Source organism: Hippoglossus hippoglossus, chromosome 22 (genome assembly GCF_009819705.1).
Source record: "Hippoglossus hippoglossus isolate fHipHip1 chromosome 22, fHipHip1.pri, whole genome shotgun sequence".
Taxonomy (NCBI): Eukaryota; Metazoa; Chordata; class Actinopteri; order Pleuronectiformes; family Pleuronectidae; genus Hippoglossus; species Hippoglossus hippoglossus.
Window position 1 is genome coordinate 9,328,951 of NC_047172.1, and position 12,437 is coordinate 9,341,387.

Sequence of the window (12,437 nt, forward strand, 5' to 3'; positions counted from 1 at the left end):
GAATATGAAACGCAGACACCAAACTGCCTAGTTTGCATGAAATCTATTCATAGACACCATTGTTGGACTTTCTTGTTGTCACATCTCTGCTGAAAGGTGTAGCCTTTGTCTTTTCTTCATCCCACTTATTACCGTGCACTGTTGCCATGCTGTTTTTCAAAGTTAAGTGAATGTCTCCTCAGTACGTTTTTCCCACAAAACCTTTCAAAAGAGAAATGTCCGGCGGGTGTTTTCTTTCCTGACGGGAACAATTCACTTGTTTTTGAAACCCCGTAGAATGGCCTCATTCAGGGGCCCCTGTGCCCTTACGTCTCTTGATTGACAGCTGCCCTTGACTCCTCCATTGTATCTCACAGGAGGATCATGGATGTTGTGGTCTTGTGAGGGGTGAGGGCTGATAATTCTGCCAGAGACGTGGCGAGCTGGCAGTCTGTTCTCAGGGGATGGCAGCACTGTCACAGAAGGGTAATTCCCCGAGCATTGGGGGAGATGGGCAAATGAATTGATTTCAGCACCTCTGAATTAAATGTGGTCCACGGAACCTGAACAATCCACGGGCTGCTTCACAAACGAACCCACAACCATTCACAGAACCCACATTACAAATGTGAATACACATGCTGTTTCTATTTGTGAACTGTGTTGAATTTTAAAGGGGAGGTTTACGTATTTGTTTTCAGCACCACTGAATTAAACATGCTCCAAGGAATGGGAACAATCCACAGGCCTCCCCCGCCATGAAAACCCTCTGCCGTCCAGAGGGGATTTAATACACACAGGATTTCCATGCATGTAATTTAACTGAAATTTGAAGATGATTCACGGATTGATCTCTGAACTGCTGAATTACACATGCTTCAGGGAATGGGGACAATCCAAAAGCTGCATCCTTCAAAACAAGATAAGAACCAGCACAATCCACTGGATACTTTCCCCAAAATATATTATATATATTTCCAAAATGCAAATTGTTCTGCTGAGGGTTTTTTAGAGACAACATGTCCTGAATTTAAATTTGGGCTATGTGTCTTAAGCTAATGTTTAAAATACCCATCCGATTTGCAAGATTTAGAGCTGTAGACAAAGGGTCTGTCCTGTGCCTCCTGTCTGCCCTTTTAATCTTCTTTAGAGTTTCACTAGCGTCCGTTTTTTAATCTGGACCTCTGGCTGGTTTCCCTCTCTGGCATGATCTTCATTGTTTTTTGCTGCATGGCAGAAGACACCATTGTAGATTTTAATTTGCTTTTTGGAAGCCGTCTTGTGTTTTGGTTGTGTGTATCATTTGAAAAAAAATCATTACGTATCCTTATATCCTTGTCTGGAGTTAGTGTTGCTAATGCATTCAGAATGAAAGCGTTACAGCTGTGCACCGAAGCAGGTCTTCTCTCTCTCCCTCTGTCAGTAGTGAGAGAAAATGTCTCAGTGAGTGACAGGCTGAAAAGTGGAAGCAGAGCTGTGTATCGCAGACCTCGCTCATGCAGTTCAGACAAGTTGAGGTATTCTATATGCAGTGTGTGTGTCTTTGACTGGCACCACGCATGTCACAATGTGACCCCTCTCGTCAAGCTCTCTTTTGGGACTTGTCACAATCCACTTACCACTCAGACATGAATGGCTGAGCTCGTCCACTGATCCTATTTTTCCCTTAAGGGAGCCCTGCATGGAGTCAAAATGAGGGCCATTAATATCCTGAGCTTTTGAAACAATTCATTTTATTCAAACATCCTGCAGTTGTGTGTCACCTTTTGTGTGCATGTGAACAAATTGCATTCACGTATCTGAAAGTGTGAATTTGGAAAACATTCTCTGCAATTTCAGTTTTGTAGCTTAAGAAATATTTTGTGCATGTGGGGAAATATTTTGTGCACGGATATAAGTAGAATTTGCACGTGTAAAAGTTTTTAAGTGAATCGAAACAAATTTTACCATTAAAGATTAAAGTGACTTAGTACATACAATATAATGCATTTGGTATGTCTATTATATACAGTATTATGAATAATTAATCTGATCAAGCATAATGTTTAAAATTAAATGACTACCGTATACTGTGAATATAATATGAAGTAAGTATAAGCGTTACACTCGAAGACAAAAGTGTAAATTCCTCGTGTCCTTACCTTTTCTACTTGTTTAATTGAGCCTGATTTGATTCTGTAGTTCGGAGGGCAGAGCACATAAAAAACATGTGATTCCACTTTCTGTGATGCTGTTGAATGATTTCATGGCTCTACCTGCTTTAAGAAAATAACCTCAAGTCACACATACAAAACACCATCAGAGAAACTGTCAAATACAAACCATGACAGGTTTTTCCTTAGAATTGGACCCAAACACAGAATATAGGTATTAGATATTTTCCGATATGCAATGTACGTATTGTGTCTCTTTTGAGCACTGAACGATCTCTGTGGGGCTCAAAACTCGGACAGGGATCTCGAGTGCTCCAGGTCAGCACAGGAAAACTTGATGATGACGGTAAAGAAGCCTGGCTGACAGGAAGGAATGGCGTCCCATCTCCACGCTACCCCTTGTGCTCTGAGGTGACGTGCAGACCACCGCTGTGTAGCCAGGCGGAAAGCCTGCCCTTTGCGGCAGGAGCTGCCTGGGCCCTTTGGCTCCGCACAGAGAACGCACCCCAGCACCACCTCCGCCATCCATCTGCAGCTCAACATAATCTGCAGCCTCCTGCCGCAGATCTGACACTGGCATTGTTACTTCCTGCTGCTTCCGCTCGCTGCTCTGGAGTCAGTGGTCAGTTGCTAAAGATGAAGATTAGAGGCGGCAGGGTCACGATTAGACAAAGATGCTGAGGGGTTCTTTTTCCTCGCTTAATCTCACTAATACTACAAGCAAACAAGGTCACTACCCTTGATACTTGCTTGATGCCTCAAGGATATGTAAAGATGCCTTTGTTGATTTGTAAAAAACACTGCAGTGAGCAGAAGAGGGAAGCCCTACTGGTGCTGCTTCTGGATCTCTTAGATCTTCGTTTACTTCTGCTGCTAAGCTCGACTGAATTGTAATGGGATATCGTCGTTACCTGGTTCACAGAGGTGCTCTTGTCATCCCTACTTTTGCGGATTGAAAAAAGAATATTTAGTTTCCACTTGAATGTCAATTTTCACTTTGCAAGTCTCCATCACTCCACATAGCACTCGATCATTGGCTCATCAGTAAGTAGCTGATAAGCATTGGTGTTGAGTTACTATTTGCTGCCACCTGCTGGTACTTGGACATGTTGGGTTTAAAAAGCCTCTGATTCATAGGACTTATTCATGTCTGTTCAACATTCAGACATTAATTAGTTGACGCTGTTGGTCAGGTTTTAAGAGAATATTTTATTGGAGTATTTTTTTCAAACATACATTTAGGTGGTTGTTAAAGAGGGACAGGAGGGATGGGACTGAGTGAGCCGCTGTAGACCTACCTTGTTGTCAATGTTTATATTCGGTTTGACCTACTTGGCTGTTTTGTTTGCCGGGGTTTATTTTTGTCGTATGATGTACACACTCTCCAGGCAAAAACCCAGAGAGAGATGTTTGAGAATAAATCAAAAAACGATCCACAAGCAGCAGCTAGACTGCAGAGAAAAAGCAAGAAAAGTGATCATACTACTCCCATTTGTAATGTTTTTACAGTGGCTACCTACAGAAGAGTATAAGATATATTTTTTCATTTCATGAATAAAGTTGAAATGTTGAGTAAAGACTTGAAATTTCAAGATTAAATTCAATATATATAAAACTAATAATGTTGGCACATATTGCTGTGGGGCAGTGGGAAATTGTGATGAAAACTGTCCAGGAGAAACCACACAAACTTGAAAAGATGGAACAGCGGCAGCCGGCATCAGTCACTCCTCTAACTGGATTTAATGGACCCGAGGAGTTGACATTTGACTTTTATTGTCCTCTGATAACCTCCGTCAACCCATTAAATTGTGCTGCAGATCTGGATCAGGGGGCGGATCCAGGGATTTTTATTCCCTTTGTTTAACTTTGCGAGATCAATTTGAATATGTTCACCATTTTCACAGGGAATAATTCACGGATGTTGATTTTAAGGGGACTGTTGGGCCTTGGCGGAGGTATAAGCTCTATGGAGTGCATTCTAGTTTAGTTTTATTTTATTTTCTTATGCCTGACCCAAATATGTCGTAGCTACCAGTTTGCTAAAGAGCTGATTTAAGGTTTGTATTGTTACCTTTAAAGCACCTCATGCCCCCCAGACTACCTTGTTGAAATTACCCCACAACAACTTGAACACAGTCTGAGCTCCAGGGGCTGGAACCTACCGACAACTCCCATAAATACACACATACAGACTGTGTGTTCATTTAAGAAAAGGCTCAACTGAAAAGAAAGAAATCTCCATATGGGCAGAGTGATGCATCATGGGTCAATATTTAACATCTCTTATAAAAACCATATTGGCCTGACACATCTCTTTAAGCCTCCTGCAGACATAAACACTTAGGCACACTCTCACACAATAAGAGGTGGTGGTTTATTTGAACATGTGAGTCAGCCGGTCCCTGGGGCCGCAGCTGGAGAGGGTAGAACAGCCCCACCCAGCAGCGTCATGTGTGGTTGCAACTCCCCCCCCCCCACCACCATCTCTCAACCAAACTCCCTCTGATTTGAGCGTGGTGAACACCCCTCCCCTTCACTTCAGGATGTCCTCGTCCTTCTCTCGCTGAACTCAGTTGAGTTTCAGAACTAAGCCCTTCACTTACTGCAGCGTGGAGGAACCGAGGAGCAGCTAGTGCTGGGGGAGCTACTGTTGGCAGCCAGTTGCCGGTTTGTGGTGAGTGTATTTTTATGTTTGCACTGGAATGTGGTCCTCTGGTTGGAACTGGTCGTTTTCTGAAGATTCATTAGGGGGAAAATGTCAGCTTATTTAGACATGTTTCAGAGGACAACTTGTTAAGTTCTCCGTTTGAAAAACGTAACTTTAAAAACAAGTCTGCGATTGTTCTCATGTGATCTTTTGAAACATCATTCAGAAGTTTGTTTAAGAACTCTAGTCTTTTATGGCTAAGTCAGTGATGTTTATGAAATGAGATATTCTACTCAACTAAAGTCATAAAGTGACAGTTGATCTAAATTAAGTTTTCGGATTAATTTACAGATGAATGACGAGGGCTTTTTGAAGTACATGTGTTTGATATGGTTTTCCACTTGGGATTCCTTTTACCAAAATAAGGACGTCAAATGGGATATAATCATATGTACTTCACAGTCTGTTTGGTTTTTGTCCAAAATGTTCAGATCAGTCCAGATGTGGACTGTGGAGGTTTGTGTGAGAGTTTCTGACAAACTGACTGTAGAACAAAATGGAGCTGAATTCATGTTTATTTAGTATCAGAGCAGTTGTCAATCAAAGGAAAATGATGCTCTATAAAGCTTCCGATATTCTTGGTCTTGATGTCTGAGGCCGGTGCTGCTTTCGACAGCTCTGTTTCAAAGCAGCATAAATCCAAAGGAATTAGTTGCTGATACTTTGTGACCCAGTTCTTGTCGCCTTCAAGGATGAGACGGGACAGAGAAACTGTAAAAACACTCATTAGCCCCTTTGGGCCCTGGGGGCATGGGGATCTTTTGTCTGCCTACGAGATGCTCAGCGCCTGAGAAATGTGACACTGCACTCTCCTCTTCTAGCCTCTGTGGTTTCTGTCTCATGCTGAAGTTTTGGCTTACAGACCATTAATTTGGAGACAAGCACGCTGGAATATTTTCCCCCAGAAACAACCGTTCTGCAAGATGTTCTGGCACGAGAACCAGATGTGTTGTTTATTTGATTCAACAATCGGGTCATTTTGTTTTTCACATGCATAAGCTGTGTTTACATTCATCTGTAAAGGGGGACATATGCAGGAGCCATGGCTAATAGACGCTGGATATCATGTGGCCGTGTCACAATAGGCTGTTTATGTGGATCAGCGGCCGTCTGAGGCAGAGGAGCTGCAGCAGCCAGGCACAGCGCAGAGTGTCTCAGTCAGACTCAGCCTCTTTTCTTGACTGTATGAAAAGCAGCCTGATTTCAAGGCCTTTTTCGACCCCAGGGCACGTCATTTACCAAATGAATGGCTCTCTTTACTGGACTGTTGAGCCTGTCACAGTCTATCATGCCACGAGACAAGTGAGCCCCACAGTATTAGTTTTCACTGCAGAGGCTCATTTGCATACCTTCAGGCTGTGGCATGACTTAAACATAATAATAATGATAGTGATAATGATGCATTAAACAGTTCGCTGGGTAGTTGTTACTGAGGATCAGACACAACTTGTTTTTGTTCTTCCAGTCTTAAAGAATTATGAGTAACAGACTTCCCTCATGTTGCATTACCCGAATCTCTTTTTATTTTATTTGTTATATTGTCTTTAATTCGTTGCGTATGTCGTGATTCAGTTATTCTCGCAGCCAGACAGAAAGAAAGAAATTAAACTGTAAAGAAGTAATATCTCAGCTGGTGAAAAAGCTCATAGGTTTGAAAAAAAAGCTTGTGTATAGGAGCATGTAGACATCCTGAAACATTTGGAAAACATTTTTTTTACATCCACTGTCACTGAAACTTTATTGGGAGGATTCAATCCATCCATTATCTATATATCGCATGGTGGAGCTCAATCCAATCCAAGCTGACATTGGGCGAGAGGTGGGGTACACCCTGGACAGGTCGCCAGTTTATCTCAGGGCCAACGTAAACACATTAGAGTCTCCAATTAACCTGTAACCCCAATCTGCATGTCTTTGGACTGTGGGAGGAAGCCGGAGGACCTGGACCAATCCCACGTAGATACGAGGAGAACATGCAAACTCCACACAGAAAGACCCCCAACAAACTGTGAGGCAACATTGCTAACCACTGCACCACCAAGATAGTTAAAATGTGACTTTCTATCAATACATGTATATTAATGGAGGATCACATGACTACTAGGAGTTGCTCTTGGTGACTTTAGTGTGGTTTTCTGGCCCATATCTTTACTTTTATGGTTCATTTTCAAATGCCTCCTCTCCTGACACAGCAGGCAGGTGCCTTCAGTACAAAGCTCTGAGCGCTACCTGCCCGGCAGCAGTTTAAAATGCTTCTTCGGGGTCATTCTCCTGACAAGATAACAAACCACACGCTCATTGAGTTGATTCTGGTCTCAAATGTCACTAGGTCATAAAATTCAGCACATTTTTCTGAAATGATTAATGTCATCTGTCGTCTTCTCACATGGCGAAAGGCACATACCTTCAGCCCACACAATGGTAGGAAACTTAAAGGGGTTACATCCAGGAGTTTGTGCTCGGTGTCAAGACACAGACTCATCTGACTGAGTGACTCCGCTCCTTGATTTACGGTAGACTGAGCCGTGGCCTCCTGAGCCGACTCCTGATCACTGCAGGAGAGCGGAGTGAGAGCTGCAGCTGCGTCACACGGTGCTTCCTCTGGCCAGGGGGTCAGGTCTGAGTGGGGCTGAGGAGGTGGAACGGGTCAGTGGGCAGGAAGACAACAACCCCGCGAAGTTAGAGGCAATATCACAGCAGGATGTCTCTGATGCTTTTACTCTCCTGGTGCTTTATCCTTTGTTTCCTGGCTGTTAGCGTTAGTGCTGGCCATACTAAAGCTTGAAACAATGGCTTATCATGACAGTGGTCAGTATTTACAGTGTTGGTACACTATATGGCATCTCGCTCAACCTCTGTGGGATGTCGTTTTCCTCTTCTGGTCTGTGCTTATATCTTTACGTGTGTCTGACTGCTTCTTATCTTTTGCAGGATGGCTCAGTGGGGAACTTTGATGACCTGGCGCATGAGTACTCTCAGTATTACGGCACCTCCCTGAGTGACGTGTGTGAAAGAATGGAGGAGCTGCGGAAACGCAAAGTAGTGAACGATACAGAGATGGTAAACTTCATGTCATCACTAAATGACTTCACTACTTTCTGCAGTCATCTTGCTGTTTTGCCATAATTTATGTTAAAGTAATAGTTTGACATTTTTGGGAAATAGTCGTATACGAATGTCAGGAGATTCTCCGGAGTTCGGTGGCTGTCTGGAAGCAGTTTAAAAAACCTCTACCCTGTCTCCGTCAGAAAGTGACACAATCCTCCTACTGGCACCCATAAAACTCACTAATTAACACATTCTTGTGTGTTTATAAAGTCTAGCTGTTTCCCCCCTTTTCCAGACGCTTTCCATACTCAGCGTAGATAACCAGCTGTTGGCTGTAGCCACATACAGAAATTAAAGTACTTTTAATTTTGTAACTCTTGGCAACAAAATACTTCCTGAAATGTTTAACTATTTCTTTTGTCTTATAACTGCGACAAATAAATACCAAATAAAGAAAACATCCCTAAAGTTTAGACACCTGTTCATCTTTCAGCAGTTGCAGAGACCATAGCTGTGTACACCGCTGTTATTCCATTGTGTGGGCTGTCTGATTCAGCGAGACGATTATTATTTCTATTTCTGTGTTATGATGACACTATGATTTACTCCTCAACTTCCCCTGCCTGTGTTTTTCAGGGAAAGGTTGACTCAGGCGGCCACATCAGTGCAGCTCCGCTCTCAGATCCAGGTGAGTGTCCAGCTCCTCTGTGTGTCAGACCTCAGGAGAAGGGCGACTTCCTCCGTGCGTCAGCAGACGGGCTGATACGAGCTCGAGGAATTGCTTTGTCATGACTGTCCTGAGCTAAAGCAAACTCAAAAAGTAACATCTGACTGGTGCAGGGAACTGACCTTGAGACTGTTCCCGCATGTTACGGAACAGATGTTAAAAATATGGTCAAATGTGACCAGTGGAGTGTTTTGGTTTTCTTGCCACCAAGATTTGTATTTTTACAGTGCAACGAAGTACAAACAAGAGGTTCATAACAAGTTGTTTTTACCTCCTAAATGATTCAGTCTGTATATTTTGTCAGCTAGTCACAGTTTCTTTGAAGAAAGGTCATAATTTACAATCACCATTTCTTCTGTATTTAATTTTTATTTACACTTTTTTTCATCTCTTTAAGGAATCCCTTGGACTCAGCAGCACCATGTCCACTCCGGAGACAGAAAGAAGGTAAAACACAATATAATTATTTTTGGAGATGTTGGAGATCCACAACATCAGAGTTTTAATATATATTTACACACAAAATAGATCAAGCATCTGAAACACACACTTGAGACTATTTTAAGTATCGGTAAATACTATAATGGATAATAATAAACATATAATTTGGTCTGGATAATTTGCAGTGTTGTTGGACAGACTAAATAGCTCTTATTTATTTAAATCATATCAGTTATAGAAACAGAGATATCACGTTTCCTCCTGTATAACCTCTGTCGCCCTGTGGACACGTGCGTTTCCTTCTGGAGTCCAGTCCCATTTATGAAGCATCTCTGTGTCACCTCTGAACTTCCTTCCTTCCCTCCATTGTCTGTTTTGAAGGATTTCGAAGATTAGTCATATTTTTTGTCATAGGAAAGCTGAATATGATGAAAGAAACATACTGATTTGATTAAGTATTAAAAACAGAACATTGCGAATTGAGCAATAGAACGTTTGTTATTGTGAAAATCAGCTGGTCATCAGAACCTGAACAAGAACACAAGAACAAAATCTTGAAATCTCACTTGCCTGCCCTCTAGTGGGGCCAACACATACTGCTGGAGAAAGCTGATGCTCTTAGAAACAATATATTTTTTACAGTCTTTTCTTCCTATTCTGCATATTTTTCCCTTATTCACAAGTTGCACAACTTTAATGTTTCGATGGATTTGTTATATTTGTGTCTTGATGTAAGAAAAATACAGCACTTTCACCTGCTGGTCTTCTAAAGAAAATCAAACTGATTTGTGTGTTTGACAAAAACTGATATTTTTAAACCTACAGTTTTTCACTCTGCCAGTTCAAGCAAAAAAAAAACAAGCTTCTAGTTAAGTGAAACCAGAGTAATATGACAAGACGACAAACCAGATCTGTTCAGTGTCAGGAAAATAAATGACTAAGCCATAAAAGAATAATTAATTTAGAAAACACACATAGAAAATGATATTTTAACAGATCTGCGGTCAGGGGGGAACCTCCACTTTGTCTGTGGACAACACGACCTGCACCGGACACAACAACTGTGAACTGTGAGAGACAGTTGTACACAACAAACAGCCCAGAGAGATGAAGACAGACAGACAGACAGACAGACAGACAAAGAGAAAGAAAGAAAGAGGGAGGGTGAAAGTGTGCAGGGAATGCAGAGGCCACGTTAGCGCTGCTGTTGCTGCAAAACCTCAACTGGACATGAAAAGGCTCTATTGTTCCTGCGATGGCCCGTAGAGCACTGACCTCTGTTCATCAGCCAAGAGCAGCCAGTCTTTTTCATCTGTTTTGACCTACTTTGATTTGCCTCCACTATGTGCCACTGTCATGAGGGACAGTGCGCTTTTTGTGATTTCTATTTAGTTTAGTTTTTTTTCTTTTTAAACTGACGCAAGTTTGGAGGATAGAGAGACATGTTGAGGGAGATGGTGAGATAACGAGGAAGATGAAGAAAATAACTTTGGAAACAGGTACTGGTCTGTTCAGGGAGTAGATTCACGATTTGATCTCTTCAATTGAAGTAAGTATTTTGTTTCTTTGTAGGTTTCCTGTGCACAAATCCAGCTCTGATGATGGATCATCTGGAGGTAAGATGCTTTTTCTTGTAATCTTAATTTCATAAATGCTTCGTTGTAAGTAACAGTTTGACGTGACTTCTCAAATTATTTCACGCAATATTAAAACCTAAGAATAGTGTTGTTTTTGGTTTCTTTAGTGTTCCAGTGTGTGCTTGCAAGGATTATTAAATTCAGCCTATGTTTTTCTTTAATAATAGCAACAACATGTGAACTGAATCTTTAAACATTATTTAACTTCTTGCTTTTTACACTTTAAAGGGCAGTGTACAGAAGAATATATCATAATTATTATTGTTTACCTCTTACCTACCCTGGTTACCTGTTTTGTTATTTTGCTGTTTTATATTTTGTATTTTTTGCTTTGACATAAAACTGAATATGTTTTTACTGTGCAGGAAAATTGGATGGAAAGAGAAAGAGCAAGTCTATTTGGCAAAGTTTCCGGAAGTCACAGAGAGGAGTGATGCGTCAGATTTCAAAAGGTATGTCAAGTTAAATACACTAGAACCTGCTCTACATGTTGACACACTTTACCCAGGACCATAATACAACTTTTAAAAGCAGCTAGTTGTGTTTAATTCTGTTCATGTGACATTTCTGATCTTTTCCCTCAGGCTCAGGTGACGTCGTTGGTTTTGTGGCCAGTGAAATTACCATGAGTGACGAAGAGCGTATCCAGCTGATGATGATGGTGAAGGAGAACATGATCTCTATCGAGGAAGCCCTGGCACGGGTATGAAGTCATGCATCCTGAATTCTTATAGCTGTTGTTTCATGACTTTAAGAGTTTACTGTGAAAAGAGGATGACGTCATTGAAGAAATGGCTCAAATACCAGACTTTTGAACACCTAATATGATCTATAAAGTTACAAAAATTGTTTGTATAGCTGTTAATGGATAAATAACAGACCTAAACAGGTGGCAGGTTTCACAATCATGTTTACAGTCATCTTTTTGTTTGCAGCTGAAGGAGTTTGAGATTCAAAACAGACAGACGTGCAGGTCTGATCCCACAGAATGGACCGATCCCTCCAGTCCCAACACAAATGAATCACTCAACTACAGCGTAAGTCTCCAAGCTCCCAGTTTAAGAGCACTTCAGGCAGCACGTTGGGCCTGAGAGACGCTGACCTACCGGTGCCAAGGCTGCCGGGCTGTTGACAGCATCTCTCTCTCTCTCCCTCTGCCCCTGTCCCGGCAATGAACCAGGGCCCCTCTAAAGCCCTGCAGCTCAGGGCACTCTCCCAACTGCAGGCCACTGGGCGGACTTCTATTCATTGCTGTCAAAGCGCTAACCCCCTATTGTGCTGTAGTGTGCGGGTGGATTCAGCACAGGGCCCTGTTATGCAGGTCGCAGCTCTTTTATGCATGGGTGGGGTGATTAAGGGGGCTCAGGTTCAGGGCACATTTTTCGGATTCATCTGGATGGCCCAACTATTTCTCTCTGTGTGCGTGCGTGTGTGTGTGTCCCTGTATCACTTTCTTGATAGTGTGTTACTCCCTCCCCCTTATGGTTAAGGTGATTTCCGAGCAGCTCACATTTTATTTTCCCACGTACAGAAAGCCTTCTCTACTGTGTTGTGATGCAGAGCATGTGAGACAGCTGTTTGCATTGCCTTCACCGTCATCACTGTGGTTTCCTACCACAGTTTTATATTAGGCTACAAGTACTTTCCACTGCTGGTTCTTAAAACTGCATCTGCAGCAAGTACAGAGCTGAGATACTTTTCATTGTCATACTAGAAATAGAACAATTATTAAAAGATACCTT

General features: G+C 42.1%; 1 protein-coding gene across 1 annotated transcript in view; it reads left to right on the forward strand.

Moving 5' to 3' along the window:
* Positions 1 to 12,437, forward strand: part of LOC117755541 (SAM and SH3 domain-containing protein 1-like) — a 47,628-nt gene that overhangs the window by 27,481 nt on the left and 7,710 nt on the right. Inside the window, 8 exon segments of the mRNA XM_034575416.1 lie at positions 7,774 to 7,902; positions 8,527 to 8,541; positions 8,543 to 8,578; positions 9,015 to 9,064; positions 10,631 to 10,674; positions 11,061 to 11,147; positions 11,280 to 11,398; positions 11,631 to 11,732. Of these exon segments, the coding sequence (XP_034431307.1) occupies positions 7,774 to 7,902; positions 8,527 to 8,541; positions 8,543 to 8,578; positions 9,015 to 9,064; positions 10,631 to 10,674; positions 11,061 to 11,147; positions 11,280 to 11,398; positions 11,631 to 11,732 (582 nt within the window).